The sequence below is a fragment of the Harmonia axyridis genome, chromosome 2 (assembly GCF_914767665.1).
Source record: "Harmonia axyridis chromosome 2, icHarAxyr1.1, whole genome shotgun sequence".
Taxonomy (NCBI): domain Eukaryota; kingdom Metazoa; phylum Arthropoda; class Insecta; order Coleoptera; family Coccinellidae; genus Harmonia; species Harmonia axyridis.
The window spans coordinates 2072486-2092808 of record NC_059502.1 but is presented as its reverse complement, the minus strand read 5'-3'; the positions used below and the strand labels follow the sequence as shown (position 1 = coordinate 2092808).

The 20323-nt window shown below is 37.9% G+C and overlaps 1 protein-coding gene across 1 annotated transcript in view; it reads left to right on the top strand.

Moving 5' to 3' along the window:
• The first annotated feature begins 6157 nt into the window (after nt 1-6157).
• LOC123672776 (nephrin) overlaps nt 6158-20323 on the top strand; it is an 84477-nt gene continuing 70311 nt past the window's right edge. Inside the window, exon 1 of the mRNA XM_045607055.1 lies at nt 6158-6646. Within this exon, the coding sequence (XP_045463011.1) occupies nt 6625-6646 (22 nt within the window). The 5' untranslated portion in view covers nt 6158-6624. The remainder of the gene's footprint in view (nt 6647-20323) is intronic.

The window sequence follows — 20323 nt, the reverse complement described above, 5'->3', positions numbered from 1 at the left end:
TTTTCAGTCATGAAGAAGGAAGAAATCGCCTCCGAAACGTTAGCAAAAGTAAACTTGTGAGAAAAATTAAAGCATTGTTTAAATTCCTGACAAGTTTTTTATTATAATTAAGAATATTCTTGAATATCAACATTTTCTTTTGAATTGAGTGTAGCTTTCAGCAATTTTAATCTTTTATTCATCAAAGGTTTATTATCAAATAAAATAATCTTATTTTCGATCACCCACCTCAATTTCTGATAACCAAAACACCGTTCATCTTCCTTTGGCACTTTTACCTCCCAAACCTCCTCAATTCTCTGAAAACTCCTCTTCTCCTTCGATACGTCCCTAAAGGGCTTAATTTATATCAGAAATAAACCCCGGAAGAATCTGTTTGCTCAATTAGTCCGATATTGTTGTAACCACCCAGCCCACCGTCGGGGTAAAAACCTCGGGGGTATATAAACGACGCCCTCCGGCGGCGTCCCGGAACTGCACCGACGTCGACGTCGGGAGGGTCTGTGTGCGGTACCGCTGAAATTCCGGCCTTTAGCGGTGAGGATGTTGTTCTCGGGAAGACAACGAGCTTTGTTTGATTGTTTGTCAGGCGTTTAGGGATTGTGCATCGCGATGCCACGATCAAGGCAAATATTTCGGCTTGCTGGAGGGTGGACATTCAACGTTTAATGTTGGGGAAGAGGGGGAAGTGTGTACAGGATGTCCTAGATTAGTGGTCAATACTGCACCAGCGTATTCGACGATCAAAATTTTGCGGGGAGTTGAAAACATTTTTTTTCGAAAAACTCACGTATATCTCGTTGAAGTCTGTGATTTTGAACAACCCTGTACGATTAGGTACCATAGAATAATAAACATAGATAGAAGGAGTATACACAGTTCTTACATGTCCTCAACTTGGTTAGACTACGTTGTGGGATTGTGATACATTTTCAAATCCACAATTTTACTATATCGTTATGAATGTATGTTATATTGAATGAAATATATTTATGTGAGTGATTCCCGATTAAATATGCAAATTTGAATATTTGGAATCCGATATTTTTCCTAATTGTCGAATTTATAAGAAGCAGAATATTCATTATTTGCTGTATCTACCTGCTGAAATCCAAGGTTTGACAACTTTTGCTCCCCTTGTGTCATCGGTTGTTTCACGTCGGTTGACGCGCTTGAAGTTTGTTTTCTGAATTTCTGATATAATTAGGTATGTACTATACTATACTACAATATATTTTGAGTTGATATGAAACGTTGATTCACCATGGAACATAAGAAGTGCGTTCTTTGTGGAGAAACTCGCGAATTGAGTGAAATATCGTGACATTGATATGTTTTCATTTCCGCGCGTTTCATGCCAAATGTGATCATTCATGTTGCGGTGACAAAATTTGCTTATTGAAAATGACATATGCTCCATCTATCTCTGTTTATAACTCTGAGTTATATTATTATAAGCAAATGATATGCGGGATATTGGTAATACATACCGGAAATTTCAACTTTCTAGAATTCCAAGTTCCAAAGTGATGAATGTTGAATTGAAGCTATGTTCTGCACAAAAAAAAGAGTAAATCAATCAGTTACTTCAAAACCTTCTTATTTCTTATTCTTCGTCTGTTAATGGACGTCAAATTTTCATAGCTATGTTTTTTTCTCCAATTGACAGCAAATATTGATTTTGCAGACACATATAAATCATCAAAGTATTACTTTCCTGCCTAGCCAGCAGAGTGATTATTCTCAATGCAAATACAACATTCTACATTTTCTGACAATCAATATTTTTAGCCACCTTTCTTATTTCTGGAGGAGTAAGTACTTCTAAGTCGCCATTACTGTTCATAATATAAATATATCCGATATGCTTCCGAAAAACTGTCAGATATTTCATAAGTTGTCAAACTGTAATTCTCATGGACATATACATTTCCATAGCAACCACCCATTCCAACAATTACGATTTCTATCAAATTCTGTTTTAATTCATCACTACAGGAAAAATAAAAAGATTGTGGGAATTGTAATAATTTGCAAATACAATATCCTTCATTATGAACAATCGAAGAAAAAATTATATGTTCAACTGTGCAGAAAAGAAGATTGACTGCCTTTGATGAATTCCTAGCCTCGCTACGCTCGGCTATGAACTATCAGCTGCAGCAGTCAATCTACTACTTTACTGTCTAGTAAAAAAAAATAAAAAAAACATCAGATTAGACGCAAAATAAAGATATCCCATCAATCATTTCGTGTTGTTCACACTAAAAATTCAAAGGCTACTAATAGAAAACAAAACGCGACTGTTTCGTGATAAATGATAGATTTTTCCAGTAGGGCTCAATTATTTCAAGCTATTTACGTACCTACATTGACATTTATCGAACATGATCACGCTCTAGCCATGACAAATCGTCACGAAACGCATCGTGTGGGTAGAAAAAAGTTGTCAGAGTTTAGTACAAAGAGGCAGTGTATTTCGAGTCCGCTCTATAAGATACCTAATGAAGCAATTATGGAAAAACGACCACCATTGGTAAATTGCAGGTAGATGAAGGAGTGAGAACTGAAGAAAAAAGTTTCATTCGAATTGCAAGATTGCAGATGTTTTTCGGGATTTCGCAGATAATAACTGAAAATAAATAAAAGTTGATCCGGGTAATTTTGTTCTGAGAAGAAGTGAGAATACCACATTATACTACTTTTTTTCTCGTTAGTACCATTTTTCAGAAGATGCGTATCACAGTTTTGGAAAACATACAGTTAAATCTGGATACCGAAAGCTCTGGTTGACTGAAATCGGCAGTTATTTCAGAAAACATAAAAAAAGATCAGGAAACAGTTTTGAACGATGGTAAAGTCTGTCGCAAAAAAACACCTGATGTGTTAATATTCTAATCGAATCATATTCTATGATTCGGCATAAATGTTTAAGGCGTTTTTTCGCGACGAACTTTCTTTCTGAATGTGACAATTCTCAACTTTGTAGAGTGTGTCGCGAAAAGAACGCCTTGGCGTTTTTAAAGAAAGACGAATCATAGAGTAAGCACTTCAAGGCGTTTTTTTGCAACGATGTTTTTGTCTGGATATGCTTTCACATTTCGATGTTTTTTAATTGAGATTTGAATGCGTCATTCAAGTTCGTTAATGGGCTGAATGCTTCAAGCAGTTTCTAATTATGGTAATCAAAAATTTTTTTCGATACGCTATGAGTAGACGTAATATTTCAGCAGAATGTAGGGAAAAATTTGTGAGATTTCAAAATTACAAAAAAAAATGTTCTCCATCTAGGAAAAATCTGATTTTTCTGAAAGTTGTGTACAAGTTCCGTATTGGCTAATACTTCATTGTTTTGTTTGTGATAATAAGTACGAGGTCCTATCATTTTGACAGACATAATATCAGTTGTCAATCATAAAGCGGAATGAAATCACAATTGGACCAAAGATTGTTCTGCATTCTGCAGAAGAAAGTGAATATAAAAATTTTGATATAAAATTGTGTGATTTCGATACTCAAAAGTAGTAAAGTGACGATTACATGCTCTTCATATAACGAAAAAGTTTAGAACTGCAGTGTTTTCTTCAATTTCTATTCATTTATTCCTACATCAAGGGTAGAACTACTGCAACTCGCCTAGCTAATGAGTTCACTAACACATTCGAAACAAAACATTCTCCACGAGTTCAAACATCGCCAAAGCTGGAAACAAAAGTCACTCAGCTAATTCGTATCTCGACCGGAAATGACACAGAAAGGGTTGCACTTGTTCCTATTGAAACAGAAATCTCTGAAAAGACCTTTTACATTACGTTCCTCTAATTCCAGAGCGCGCCAATCGATCCTGTAAGCTTATCAGCCTTCCTGAACGGAATTCCATGCATATATCCGCCAGAACGTCCAACCCTGAATAGAAAAAAAAAGTACAGAAAGAGACCATCAGGTAATACCACCGCGGTATAGGAAGAAACCTTCCCACAAAATCCCTGAAGAATTTATTTCTATGATTGTCACATCAAACAGAAAAGTCTGTCGCAAAAAAACGCCTAGGTATTCATATTTTGTGACAAATCATACTCTATGATGACTAAGTATGTTAAGGCGTTTTTATGCGACGCATCTGGATCTAATTCAATCATGGTCTTGCAGAGTTCGTTGTAATAAAACGCCTCATTTGATATTCTCTGATTAGGCATAAAGTTCTAAGACGTTTTTTCGACAAACTTTCCTTTTGATTGTGTGAAATGCGTCGTGAAAAGAACTTCAAGGTGTTTGTAAACAAACACGAATCATAGAGTAAGAAGTTTAAGGCGTTTTTTTGCAACAAATTTTTGGTCTACGTTCATAATTTTAGACGTCTTGTAATTATTGAGGTCTGAATGCGTAATTCCAGTTCGTTAATGGACCAAATGATAATTCTAAGCTTATCAGCCTCCCGGAATGGAATCCCACGCATCCACCGCCACGTTCAACCCTAAAATCCAACGAATTGAAAAAACAAGTACAGAAAGAGACCAGGTAATACCCTCGCGGCATCGAAAGCAACCTTCCCACAAAATCCCCGACCTGTTCTACACAAAAAGCGTCCATCTGTGTCGCTCCGCGCATAGAATTGAATATTCCGCCGAAATGCAGGTCTCTTTTTTACCGGTGCTCGAGCACCTGTAAGGCAACTGAACAGGTGAACCATTATTAGTCCATTCTTCGTTCCTTCGCCCATCATCCACTTGCCGCATTCCCAACTGATACACATACGGACAGTTGGGGTCTCCCTTTCGGTACCCAGCCCCAGGGCAGTGTTCCGTCGCATCCTTCTTTTCGGTCGTCGCGACCGTTGTTTCACTTGTATCTTGTGTCTTGGAGGAACAGGTGACGGGTTGCGCGGCGTTGCCACGGCTTCGATTCGGTCTTTATGTTAGGGAAATTGTGAACTAGGTAAATATTAATTGAATGCTTAAAGTGAGTTTTGTGATTTATTGAAGGGTATACTGCAAAATGAAATAAGAGCACTTAGCAATTCCACTTAACATTTAGCATTTGGGAAACTTAGACTAGTGGTTAATTGAAGAACATTCATTTCTGGATGTAGAAACGAACAAGAAGAAAAATTAAGAACCTGAATCATTATTCAACAGAACGAAGACTAAGATTTTTCAATTTTTGTCTTGGTTTTTCTCGTTATCTTGGTTTGTTCTCTACCTAACGGAAAATTATCTTGTATTAATCGAAATTAAAAGTATCCAGCGAAATTTAGCGGGAATAAAGTCATTTTCCATCAATTATTCTGTTGATTTTGATGAGTATATTTGTGGAAGGAAAAATGTAGAATATAGGAAGAATACAGAATATTAGCTCCCATATTCAGTTGCGTCAGCTAAACAATTTATAACTGAAGGGAAGTTGAACAGATTTTTCATTTTAAATTATTAAATAACCTAATATGAAAGATTTTTCAATTAGTGTTTCATTCAATATTAAAACATAAAGTATATTTTAAGAGAAATCAAGGGATCTTTATTTCATTATAAAGGGATAGGTTACGAAAGTTATACAATTAATTATGGAAAACGAAATCAGCCAATGGCTATGATTTCAACACCATATATCCTTTTCAAGTTATTTTCCATGACCAATTCGCACATTTGCATAGGCCTAATCTTTCACGTGGTCTTGAAGAAAAAAGTCTAAGGGTGTTAAATCACAAGATCTCGGTGGCTCATTATGATCACTTCTTCGAGACATAACACGGCCACTAAACTTTTCAAAATGAAACCTTTCATTAGAAAACTCTTCATTTAGAATGTGAGGATTGCATTTCTACATATTTCTCAAATGAAAGTAAAAATTCTAGCATTCTATAAATGTCCAGCAGTACCTATCATCATCTGCAAGGACTATTTTTTTTACATATTCATTGGATGCTCTCTGTAACTCTTTTGTTCGTCTTGAAACATGTTTTATTATGGATAAAGTGGAGGTATTGGAGTGAAAACTAACGAGTCAAATTGGAAAAACAAGAAGAAAAGTCCGTTTATCTCTGCTTTAGTTCGAGGGAAAATCCTGGCAACAACGCAGGTGCCGGGGCGGCCGCTGTACCCGTCGGCAAACATCGTCCTCGATCGGCGGGCCACTTCACGTGAGGCACAAGCCGTTCGGAACTTCGGTTTTTACTTCAGTGCGCCCGAATCAACTCTTCTGTGTTGGAGCCACAGACGTCGCTCCGTTAGAGAGCACCGAGATCGCGAATTCGCGCCCTAAACGATTCGTAAACACCCTTTATCATCGCGAAGCGATTAGTTTTCTGGATTTTCGCTAATATCGAAAATTTTTGTGGAAGTTTTTTATCGAATTAGTTTTCGGGGTGACAATAACATCAGCGAGATGCTGTGAGACATTTTCTGAAGTTTTGTCGCAACATAGAATTTTGTGTATCTGTGTTTTCTGAACGTTGGTGGATTAATTCATTGGATTTTTGTTTTTGTGGATAACTTACGTTTATACTTTGTGAGACCTACATTGAATTGTGATACTTGAGTTTTTTGTTTGGATGAGGATCAAAGTTGAGTGATGTTGTGGTGCTGAAGACCATTTTTGGGATTTATTTTTATTTTGGATTATATCAACATGGATTTTTTGTTCTATTCAGGTGAGTCTTGGGAAATTTCTCTTGATTTCTTTATTCTAACTAGATACATCGGATATTATATGTAACTGAATGAAAAATCGGTAATATCCCTACCACCTCGTTATCACTGGATTTCTTTAATTTTTGATGCGAAAATTATTGTTTAATTTAGATGTCAACGCAATCTGATTTTTGTATCGCCTTATGATAGTATTTTTCTTGGGAATTCATATAATTCACATTATTTTTTCAACAATAATAAATGTTCCTTGTGAAAATGTTCTCCTAGTTGAGAAGTTCTGCAAATTTCTATTGAATAAATAAAAATCGTCAGCTGAAATTTCAAACTCAATAGATCGCAGAGTGGCCAAACAATTGGTTCTTTGTTTCCTTGTGAATCATCGTCGAAAATTAAAGTTTAACAATGAAGAAAAACTTCAACTTCTCTGAAATGTGCACAGATTCATTCTGGGACGGTAAAAAATCTCGAAATAATATCAAGATAAAGTTTTTCTCAACAATTGGAAGAGTTAGATATCAGGATCAGCATGAGAATCTGAAACGGAATTCGATCAATTCATATCGAAAAAAAAATTATTGCTTGCGAAATAATTCAGTCGATTTTTTCAAACGCAAATTTTAGTTCATTCTCTCTCAAAAACAGCAGAAACTGATACATTGTGTTGTGTTATTAATCAATAAATACGAGTATATTACAGAAACTTGATATCCTCCCTAAAATTCATACGTATATAGAACACAGATAAATTCTCGATAAGGAGATTAACCAAGAGATCAACTTTCTTATAGCCAAGCTACCGAGCAAGCTACTATAGCCCTGAGTTTTTCATTATTCTACCGAAGGAATTTCTTCATGTTCACTTTTCTCAATTTCTATATTTTTCAAGGCGAAATTTGTTGAAGTTTTGGTTCGCTACCGATTCAAAAAGTCTATGATTGGAAAATAATAGAAAAGTTGAAATGCCGAATGAATGTTCCACAATTAGTTGCTATGCCACACTTTCCTTTTGGAAATGTCTAATTTACCTGATGCAAGGCTTATCATAAGCTTCGAATCTTCGAATGTTGACATCTATCAGTCAATTGTTTGAGCAATTGATGCACTCTACTTAATTGAATAGTAGTTTCTCATTATTTCTCCATAAATTGAATATCCCAAAGGAACTTTAGTGTTCATTTTAGTTCGTCATTGTAATTTTTGAGTTTTTTAGTAGCGAACATATGACAAATCTGATGTCAAATTTTGCAAGCTTGTTCAACTTTGCGGAAGCGTTGAAACCGTTACAACCAAGTACCTAGTAGATTTCTTTTCGATTGCATTTGCGGGTAATTTTGGAGGTGGTGCAAAAGTAAGATTTCAAGCTTCAAATCAGCTCTATACATATTGAGTTTTTTTGAGTTCCTTTTGGAAAGTATTGTTTTTACGATAGGCATTGAGAGAATTGATTTTTCGAAAACTCAACAACACATAATCGTGGAATTTGGAATCTTTGTTTTTATATAGTCCTAGATTCGAATCGCGCCGTTGTATATTGATTGAATTTGTTTCACGTTCATATTTGTATGTATTTATTGCGAGTTCGTAAGTGGGCAGAATCCTCTCCAGAGTCCGACAAGGTTCCGTAAATATGAGGCGTTGGACGTTTCGAGCTTGCTACTTCTCCTAGTCGCAAGATACAGACTTGAAATTTCATCATGTTTCAGATCCCAGCTGGATCTTCAAAAAACGTTTTCATATGAGAGGTCTGTGGCGAATATTTCAAGAGCTATAACGATTTTTACTTTTACTGATTTTTTCCCAAATTTCGAAGTAAAAATTCTCTTAAACTGTGAGGTCTATGAAAGATCCGTGAGCGGAAAATTTTCATATCGAAAAATTTTTGATAATTTTCCATACTTTCCCCTTAGAAAATCTAAAAGAGTGTAAAGTCTATTCATGGAAATTTTGTACTTACCTATTTATCGATTGGTTCGATTACCTAGATAAAATTCGTATAGAAATTGAATTTTGACTGATTTTTTCCCAAACTTCGGAATCAAATTTCTCTTAAACTCTGAGATCTACGCAAAATCCGTGAGCGGTGTGAGACCTGACGATTCCTAAATACCTGAAATTGGTACCCGAAAATTTGCATATCGAAAAATTTTTCATAATTTTCCATACCTAACCCTTAGAAAATTCTAGAGAATTGAAAGTCTTATTCATTTTGTACCTATTTATCGATTGATTCGATCACGTGAATCATGAAAATGCTTGTAGTTGGGAATTAGTCTATTATTTCAGAAATTATAGATATTTTCGAAAAAAAAATTGATAATTTTCTCGAAGCTGCCATTTAATTTGATTGAGTTGATATTTTTTTAAGTGAATACAAAATAACAATTCCAAGCTTTGCGCAAACTTTCTTGCTGATCTAGTCATCAGAAACATAGAAAATTCAAGCAGATAATCGGAAAAGAGGAAATCACCGATGTGAAGCTAGGATCTTTTGAGCGCTCGTCCTCAATGCCCCATAATTGCAGCCTTGGAGACCACATAGCTGAATAAAGGTAATGAAATAGTGCAAGAACGTGCGCTCAAAAGCTCCTCACTTCACCTCAGTTATTATGACTTTTTTTTCGAGAGTTGAGATATTTAGTTCTAAAAATTGAAATTAATAAATTTAAGTGCACAGTTAGCACGATTCACACTCCCAAAAAAAAAGGAAAATAAATTTTCCATGACCCATTCTAAAATAAGAAACGATAAACAATTATCAAATTTGAGCAAACTGAATTTTTAACAATTATTTTTCCGTTAACTTTCAAAACTCAACAAAACCGTTCAAAACCCAACAAAACCGCCGCCAATTCTTCCTGCACCCAAACATCGCGTCAACGTCCGCAAACGTCAAACGACAGGCGTACCAACAAGACGGGACAAACTGCATCGAACACCCCCTCGGGTTAGCGATTTCTGAATACGCGAACGTGCGACTGGGGGCGTCAGTCGGATATGAATGAAGCGCTCTATGTAGGACAAGTGCGGGGCCCGCAGCTCCCGGATCGATAGAGAGATTCGCTCCCGAGGCGGTCCCAGAGCCCGCACCGCTCCCGAAAAACCGGAGGGCTTCGGAGACGGATGATGATTCGACAATTCCGTCAATTAAATATCGCGTCATCTCGTCGTCCGGTTGTCTCCGGTCGGGGGCGGCCTTGGAGGGGTGGAGGGGTGGCTTTTGGGGTTTTCCGGAGGTTCGGGAATTGCGAGAATGGCTGGAGAGAGGTTCTTTTGGTTTTTTGGAAAGAGCAGTGTGGGGCGTGTTCGGCATCTGGATGGGTGATCGGTCAGTTGGGCATCTGCAGCGTTCTTGTGATTTTTTTTCGTGTGCTTGTTCCAGGAGAATAACGCGTTATGAGTTTCTGTGTCAAGGTCAAGGGTTTGTGGCTTATCCGCATAGACCAATGACTTTACATAGCCCAACAGAAAGTAGTCTAGCGGTGTTAAATCACAAGATCTTGGAGGCCAACTCACAGGTCCGAAAAGTGAAATTAGGCGGTCACCAAACGCGTCTTTCAATGAATCGATTGTGGCACGAGCTGTGTGACATGTTGCGCCGTCTTGTTGGAACCACAGCTCCTGGACATCATGGTTGTTCAATTCAGGAATGAAAAAGTTAGTAATCATGGCTCTGTACCGATCACCATTGACTGTAACATTCTGGTCATCATCGTTTTTGAAGAAGTACGGACCAATGATTCCACCAGCCCATAAAGCGCAACAAACAGTTCGTTTTTCTGGATGTAACGGTGTTTCGACATACACTTGAGGATTAGCTTCACTCCAAATGCGGCAGTTTTGATTGTTGACGTAGACATTCATCCAACACCAACACCCTTTACGACAGCTGCATTCGGGGAAAGGTTGAAAAACGTTTCTTTTGTTTGTCTGGAAAAAGCAGTGCTGGATGGGTGACCGGTCAGTTGTGCACATGCATCGTTCTTGTGATTTTTTTTATGTGCTTGTTCCAGGGGAATAACGCGCTATGAGTTTCTGTGTCAATTCCGAAATGTGAGCCCAAAAGTAATTTTGAATGCTTGGGTAGGATCGAGGGTAGGATCCACTGGAGAAGAATTAAAATTTTCAAGGAGTTCGAATTCCTCAGTTAAGTTCCTTGGAAAAAGAAATCGAGTCTTACTCCTATATGAAATTTAATTTTTAAATTATTAAAGAAACGCCCATCCGATTGAACTATTATCTTGGAATTGGTTTATCACTGAAAGATAAAGAAAAAAGTTGTAAAATTTCGATATCTCAGAATCTATCCGTTGACAGTAACATAGGAGATAGGAGAATGATGTTTGAATGAAGAAATGCCAAGATGAAAGGAGATATATACAAGAATGACGGAGACGAGGACGGAGATGACTTTATTTCAAAAGAATAATATGATTCTACCATCAACGATGTGGTGAAAATAACTAGAGCATAAATTCCAACTCGTCTCCATTGATCACAATTTTTTTGCGGTTTCAAATCATATCTTATTATCTCAACATCGGTCTTTTAACAACAAGACGCGTGTAAAGATAACATTTAAGAGAATAGGTACCTTAGAAAATGTAGGCCATTCGAATAGTTGTTATTCGACTAAAATCAGTTGTTCTAAACAAAGAAAGGAATTCTTTGCATGTGGCCACGAAAAGTAAATTGGGCTGATTTATTCGAAACTAGTTTGAGCCCACCACTTCTAAAAACGAAAATACATAACTTTTTTATTTCTACCCGAGTCCAATGAAATGAGCTCCGAACTGTAATAAGATTCGTGCAGTAGAATTAACATGTGAAGACAGATAGATAGAACAACAGCCACAATAAAAAAAAAATTGTGTTCTGTTATTCTTTTCTGAACACTCACGTAAATTCTTTCAAGAATTTAGTAGACCCTGGTCGAGGTTGTCAGAAATTAGACCATTTTTTTAAACCTACAGTTACTTCTATTTCCGCCGCGTTCTATGATCGGTAGTCAAGTTAAACTTGCGGCCACCTATACTCTGCAACTTGACATCGATTGCCCGACAACTGAAAAATCACCTGATCTGACTGTCTACTGTCAGATAATGCTTCGTAACTGGGGATCAACCCTGTAACTGACCACATCTTCAAGCCGATACCGACCTAATCAAACACTTCACACACACAATATACAACCCACCGATCCATGAAGACCACCAAGCAGCCATAACCATAAGCCACACTATCGTGGCGCCATAAAAACGCCTAGGTTAGCTAATGACATCTTCATACGCTCAGTTGCGCGTATCATCTTTATTGTTTGCATTATGCAATTAGTGACCATGGCTACGAATAATTAAATTTGATTTATATGGGGAGTTAATATGAAGCTCGGTCTTGTTCGATGTTTGGTGTTACACGATGCGTTATGAATATGTGCACTGATCGTAACGTTTGTTTACGGCGTGGCTGGCTTGCTCTGGATGCCGGGATTTCGAGGGATTTGTTGTTTTCGTCCCTGCTTTGTTGCGAGTCTGTGAGAAATTTTGGGAGCTCGTAGCTCGGCTCGGTAGAAGGTTTGGTTTTGTTTTTGTTTGTCACTACCTCACCGCCACTTTAAAAACCCTATTTTAAATAGTTTTTTCAATATCAGTAGAAGTGAGAGAAATTAGTTGAACGCACTGAAGTGGAATTAACAACAGGCCAATTGAGAAGTCCCCAGTCTATCCTAGTAAAACACAATTTTGTTAAAATTCGATTTAATTATTCAACATAGTTGCCTTCGAGGCGATACAGCGATTATAGCGATCTTCCAACTTTTCGATACCATTTTTGTTGTACGATTTGTCTTTCGCTTCGAAATAGGCCTCAGTTTCGGCGCTTACTTTTTCATTGACGCTGAATTTCTTTCCAGCGAGCATTCTTTTGAGGTATGAGAACAAGAAAAAGACGATGGGGGCCAGATCTGGTGAGTACAGTGGATGCAGAAGTAATTCGAAGCCTAATTCATGCAATTTTGTCATTGCTTTCATTCATTTGTGACACAGCGCATTGTCTTGATGAAACAGCACCTTTTTTTCTTCAAATGGGGCCGTTTTTCAACGTTTTCATCCTCTAAACGATTCATTAACGCTATATAATTATTGCTGTTGATGGTCTGGCCCTTTTGGAGGTAATCAAATGCTTCAATGCTCGCTTCAATGCTCCAACAACGCATTTAAATTGTTAAAATTCACTACGAATATGATGATAATTTCAGTTCGCAAAACTAAATGAAGCACATTTTCACCTCTGAAGCTACGTTAATATGCAAAATTGTCACACTTGACTTTCCGAAAATCCAAGAATAATTGCTCAAAAACCTCAACGTGTCACTGTTTGATGAAGTTTTTGGATTTTTAACTCCTATTCTTGCCTGGTCAAAATTAAGCTATATTTGTTAATCTTATCAAAGCAACAGATATGATGTCCTTCATCTATGATTGTAATATTCTTCAAGGAAACGAAACGCTTCAAAATTTAAATTTCAATTTTCACTTCTTCTTTTTTAGTTTGAAAGAGAAATTCCCATTGGGACGTCCTTGATCTCTTTGAACGTTGATCTCAAGAGCAAAATCGATTATCCAAAAGAACTCCGACCTAATTGGGCTCGCTTCAACACCATAAGCGAACAAATCCAAAACTCCTCCTCTCCACTTCACCTATCCTTCTCGGGTGGAAGAATCGAGCATCCAATCGACGTAAAATCAGCTCCATCATCTCCCAAATTACCTGCATACTACTCGAGTCCGTTCGAAAACGTCTCCGAGCCTCGTATCAGCCATCAATTCGAAGCTACCTACGCTCCAGAGGTAATTAAAGAGGCACTCGAACACACAGCGACCGATTTTCGGATGTTGCAATTACATCGGAGAGGGCTTTCGACGCCGGTACAAGACGCGCGACGTCGGCGTCGGAAAGATACGTGCCCAGAGAAGTTGCGAAAAACGAATCGACCGGTGTTGTGCACCTGTTGCGAGTTATCTAGCCCTCTATCGGTCATTATTTATTCATGGTATTGAGGCGTGTTGAAGCTGGTCATTAAGGTTGATTGGCGTTTTGAGGCAGGTGCTTTTTTTTGGGTGCTCCCGGTGTGGAGGTAAATGTCGAAGGTGTCAGTTTGAAGCGCTTTTTTGGTTCACTACTGTTGCTTCAAGTTTATATGTAACGGGTGTTTTTTTTTTCGAGGTATATAACTTTAAGTTGGCATTACTGTTCAAGATGGTGACCGATTCAACAGCTGTCAAGTGATTTATTTTCAGTTTGGTTTGGCAATTCATCATGAATAGACTCACGCCTGAACAACGTTTGCAAATAGTGCACTTTTATTTCGAAAATAATGGTTCTGTGCAAAATACGTATCGCGCACTACGTCCATTTTATTTTGTTTAGCGATGAAGCGCACTTCTGGTTGAATGGCTACGTCAACAAACAAAACTGCCGCATTTGGAGTGAAGCTAATCCTCAAGTGTATGTCGAAACCCCGTTACATCTAGAAAAACTGACTGTTTGGTGCGCCTTATAAGCTGGTGGAATCATTGGTCCGTACTTCTTCAAAAACGATGATGGCCAGAACGTTACAGTCAATGGTGATCGGTATAGGGCCATGATTACTAATTTTTTCATTCCTGAATTGAATAACCATGATGTCCAGGAGCTGTGGTTCGAACAAGACGGCGCAACATGTCACACAGCTCGTGCCACAATCGATTTATTGAAAGACACGTTTGGTGACCGTCCAATTTCTCGTTTTGGACCTGTGAATTGGCCTCCAAGATCTTGTGATTTAACCCCGCTAGACTACTTTCTGTGGGGCTATGTAAAGTCATTGGTCTATGCGGATAAGCCACAAACCCTTGACCATTTGGAAGACAACATTCGCCGTGTTATTGCCGATATACGGCCACAAATGTTGGAAAAAGTCATCGAAAATTGGAAGTCCAGATTGGACTTCATCCGAGCCAGCCGTGGCGGTCATATGCCAAAAATCATATTTAAAAAGTAATGCCACTAGATTATCTTGCGGATAAATAAAATTCATGTCAATCGAATAATCCATCGTTGTTTTATTGCAATTTAAAGTTCTATAGCTCCAAAAAAAAACACCCTTTACAAGATTAACTTGTCTGTTCTAATCATCTATGCAAACAGGAATTTAAAAAAAAGTGGTGAATCTGATTGTTTCTTTCAGAAATGAAGAAACAACCAATAGAACAAGCCTCTCCTGCACTTCTCTTCCAACCCCTGAAAAAAAAAAAATTAATACCTCGTATCTCCCAAGACCGCCGGACACAATCTCGAGTTGTTGACGTATAAATCAGACGATTAGATTGTTTCATTCTCGATTTTCCGCCGCCCGTTTAGACCTTAATCTCTCCATTCGCCCTCTCCCTTCGGCAAAAATGCGGTTTCGGACGCTAGCCGACGGCCGGCGTCGCAAGAGGAGAAGAAAAACTACGGGGCAAACACGAAGGTGGAACTTATGGCAATAAAAACTTCACTTAGTTCCTTCTCTCCCTTTCGTTTTTTATCGCTTTGCCGCCGAAGAAATTCGGTTAGGAAGAACGCCCTTTGTAGGTCGTCATTTCGTCGAGATTTTGGGCTAGGAGAACTTTCCCCAGCCCACTGCGTTATATTGGGGAATTGCGAGAATGTGAGGGGTGTGAAATATCGGCTAGGGTTTTCCTAGTTGTTTTTTTGGCTAGCGTTTGAATTTCGATAGAGTGGAAGTGTCGATTCTGGGTCCGTATTTTATGGGTTTTGGAATATTTTAGGGTTTTTCAATAAGAGGTTTCATTTTTGAAAGCCCAAATTCATAGCCGATTCGTGAAGTGTTAAATTTAGTTACAGAAACATCGACTTTTAGTTTCTTTCTCACAGTATGGAACATAGATAGAGGAAACATATATCAATTATTATGAAGGGTGTTTTTTTTAGAGCTATAGAACTTTAAATTGCAATAAAACAACGATGGATTATTCAATTGACATGAATTTTATTTATCCGCAAGATAATCTTGTCGCATTACATTTTAAATATGATTTCTGGCATATGACCGCCACGACTGGCTCGGATGTATTCCAATCTGAACTTTCAATTTTCGATGACTTTTTCCAGTATTTGTGGCCGTATATCGGCAATAACACGGCGAATGTTGTCTTCCAAATAATCAAGGGCTTGTGGCTTATCCGCATAGACCAATGACTTTACGTAGCCCCACAGAAAGTAGTCTAGCGGTGTCGAGGGGGTAATCACTTCCGAAATCGATGTAATTCTGAACCCCGAAATCCCGAAATCATCATCCGAAATCCCGAAATCGCCACCGAAATCGCGAAATCATCTCCGAAATCCCGAAATCACCACCGAAATCCCGAAATCGCTAGCGAAATCCCGAAATCGCTAGCGAAATCGCGAAATCGCTTCGAAATCCCGAAATCGCTTCGAAATCCCGCAATCATTCATCGAAATCGCATTTCTCGCAACCAATAGAGTGTGCGCAGTGGCTAAGGCACTCACGTTTGTTACATATTCAGAGGTTAGGTAACAGTTTTAGCACGATTTTCTTTTCTTGAGTTAATCAAGTGGAAGTATTTAGAAGAGTGTGTAGACGAGGAAAAAGGCAAATTTGGAATTTATGATTTCAATGAGATCTGATAGAGATGCTGATGAAGAAATTATTTCGGATTTCGAAACTAAGCGGTCATTGAATTTGACGATACAAAGGAGATCGGGGTCGAGCTGAATATACAGGGTGTCCCGGAAGTAATTGTATCTACATACTGTTATTAAAAAAAAAGAATTGAATAAATATAAGAGGTAGAGTAGGGCTAGGTGAGTACGGATCGACGGAAAAAAATCAATTTCTGTCTTTCCTTGGAAAGCTACATGGGGATTTTCCGAGGGATTTTCATATTCATGGAAATAATTAAATCAAAATAAGAACCAAACTTGTCGGTGGAATTTAAAGAAATTTGGGATGACATATACCGAGATTGAATCAGAGAGATATCATTTACTTCAAAGTGTTCAGGTTAAAAATATTACTTTGTATTTCGAATTTAAAATGAATCGGAATGAATTGTTTAGATTTTCAAAAAGAGCATAAATTTTTGCTTTAATATGCGGTATCACTCAAAGTTGTCACATCTAACATTCTTTTTTTATGAACTTTTGAAATTGGAAAAAGTTCGAAAAAATATGATTTATTCAGAATAGAGGTATCTCGTGAAAATCGTTAATGAATATAAAATCTTCTCAAAACACAGTGAACGTCTATAAGATGGTAAGAATATGTTAATATATGAAATAATTCATTCACAGCAATAAAAAACAGGAAAAAAATATGCTCAAAGACTAATTATGAATTCCTCGAAATTATTTTGTGGTCATTTGCTATGCTGAAAACATACTGAGAACTGAAATTTGAAATAGTTATAAGTTATTGGTTGGGATCTCGGTGGTGATTCAAATATTGCTATGAAATTTCCGAATTATCAAAATTACCAATTTGACAAATAGAGCATTTGCTATAATATTGTTTTTGTTAGGAGTTGAAAATCTAATTTTTTTTATTATTTGTTCAACATTTCCAAAGATGCAATATTTTTTATAAATGAAATTAATTTTACGGCATTCAGACAATTTTTCAATTTAGAAAAAAGGACCTCCTCGAGCGGGACTCGAACCCACAACCTCCGAATAACTAGTTCGAGTTTTAGTTGGGAGGTTCTGGGTTCGAGTCCCGCTCGAGGATGTAATTTTTCTGAATTGAAAAATTGTCTGAATGCTGTGAAATTAAGTTCATTTATCAAAACACAGAAGTTAAACGATTATTCGCGTATTTTTAATAAAGAAATCATCCAAAATCGCCCGAAATCCTCCGAAATCGCCGAAATTCTCCGAAATCCCCGAAATCATCCGAAATCCCTCCGAAATCCCTCGAAATCCTCCGAAATCGCCCGAAATCTTGATGATTTCCGAAATCGATGTATCTTTTTCACGGAGTGATTACCCCCTCGAGCGGTGTTAAATCACAAGATCTTGGAGGCCAATTCACAGGTCCAAAACGTGAAATTAGGGGGTCACCAAACGTGTCTTTCAATAAATCGATTGTGGCACGAGCTGTGTGAAATGTTGCGCCGTCTTGTTGGAACCACAGCTCCTGGACATCATGGTTGTTCAATTCAGGAATGAAAAAGTTAGTTATCATGGCCCTATACCGATCACCATTGACTGTAACGTTCTGGCCATATTCGTTTTTGAAACAGTCAGTTTTTCTGGATGTAACGGTGTTTCGACATACACTTGAGGATTAGCTTCACTCCAAATGCGACAGTTTTGTTTGTTGACGTAGCCATTCAACCAGAAGTGCGCTTCATCGCTAAACAAAATAAAATGGACGTAGTGCGCGATACGTATTCCGCACAGAACCATTATTTTCGAAATAAAATTGCACTATTTGCAAGGGTTGTTCAGGCGTGAGTCTATTCATGATGAATTGCCAAACCAAACAGAATAAATCACTGGACAGCTGTTAAATCGGTCGCCATCTTGAATGGTAATGCCAACTTAATGTTATGTACCTCGAAAAAAACACCCGTCATAAATCTGAGAAATCTCCCGTTTTGTCTGAAAGATTTAAAGGTATCAGTACACACCAGGTTTTCTATGCATCTTATTCGAACTATCAAGGTAAAACATACGAACATATGAACTTCTCCTCCATTAGTCCCGACCTGTTTCATATCAATTTTTCTTCTCGCGCCAACAGCATCCGTTCAATTGGTCGTAGCGCCCCTCCCTAATTATTCGCTGCCCTTTAAAGGCTTCTCGCAGAACGTGTTTAACGAGTAAACGATCGCATTCGGCCTCATATTTCACGATTTTTATTGCGGATCGTAATGCCGTCCTTGCGGCGCACCAGCAGTCTCTGCACCTCTTCAATATTCATGATCGGGGGACGCGCGCGAAAAACTTGGATTCGGCCAGGAAAAACACCGGGTGAAAAATTATCGGCAGTCTCGTTAAAGTTCAGGAATCTATAGGATGAATATTCATCCGGTTCCGCCCCGTAACAACGTTAACGGAATAAAACGCGGGTCCCCTCTATATCGGAGCGCCCCGGATTCCGGAGCCGGTGCATAATGAGATTGGAAGAATTTCCGGGAGGATGTGCAGGGTTACCGCCTGGCTCCGGAGTTGGGAAAAGTACTGCAGCGAATTGGCAGTTTTTCGCTTCGTCGAGTTCGATTGGGTATTGTGTGGCATGCTTTAGTTCGGATTGAGTGGTGTATGGTGGACTTTATCCGTTAATTGTGTTTTTGAATGACGAATTTATTGGGAAATTCAAGAAGTTTGCATTAAAAACAGTCAACTACGTACACTTTGAATAGTGTGAATTGTTGATATACTTCATGAAAGCTTAAAAAATAGGACATTTTGTACGTTCGCAGTCAGAGGTAAAAGTGACACTTATAGAAATAATAAAAATTAAAGAGGGTAAATGAACATATGATGGGCTCTTTCTAGACGTTTATACAGGGTGATTGACTGCGATGTCTGTTATACGTTTATGGAAAACCCTATACCTACAGTGAAAACTCTAGTTACCCAGGAAAAACGTGAAAAAAGAAAAAACCGCAATTTCTAATTGAGTGGAGTAGTCTGTGACTACTGTGAAAAAATAGAAAGAGGCCACAGAGTAATGAACATAGATAGACGGAGTATACGCAATTTTTACATGTCCCCAACATGGTTAGATTATGTTGTCGGATTGTGATATATTTTCAAATCCATAATTTCACTAAATCTTTATGAATGTAACGGGTGTTACAAGCCACAAGATTATCTTGCGGATAAATAAAATTCATGTCAATCGAAGAATCCATCGTTGTTTTATTGCAATTTAAAGTTCTATAGCTCTAAAAAAAACACCCTTTACCTACTTGATTTCAAGAGATCGCGTAAGTTTCAGATGGCGCATACAGCCTTTACATTTGACATTTCTCTCGATTCTCAGCTCTCGTAACCTTTGAGTTTAGAATAATAATATTTTATATTGCAAATATAAAATTGCAAAATTTTTGAAAGCATATGTCACTGCATTATTATTTGTGATCCATAAGAAGATTCCCACCTAACTTCGTCTAATATGAAATCCAAAATACTTCGACGCACACTGAAACAGAAATTCTTTGAAGCTGTCTCATTTCATCTCTATCCAAAAATCCCCATTATCTTGCCGTTTGCATTTCTGATAGCTCTGAAGACATTAATAATTCCGAGATACCCCCTCCTTAATTTCTATAAATCAGTGACAGCCAAGGAACCTTACGGACAGTGGCTGGTTGCAATATAAACGGGCAGCACACTATGCAGCCAATTAATGGTAATATGGTGGAAGATATTTGGAAGTTGGCCAAGTTGCGTCGGCCATCCATCTTCCTTATCTGTTCAATGCAGAGATGGACCGATAAGAAGATTGAATGGGGAGTCTCTTCCGAGACGATGAATGGACTGCTGGCCGTTTCATTAAGATTAGAGGGACGATGCAAATTTGAAGGGTGGACCAGTTTTCTGACTGCTTAGAAAAATGAGGATGCGTCTTTTTCGTACTTATCATGCCTTTATTGTTAAAAGTTGTA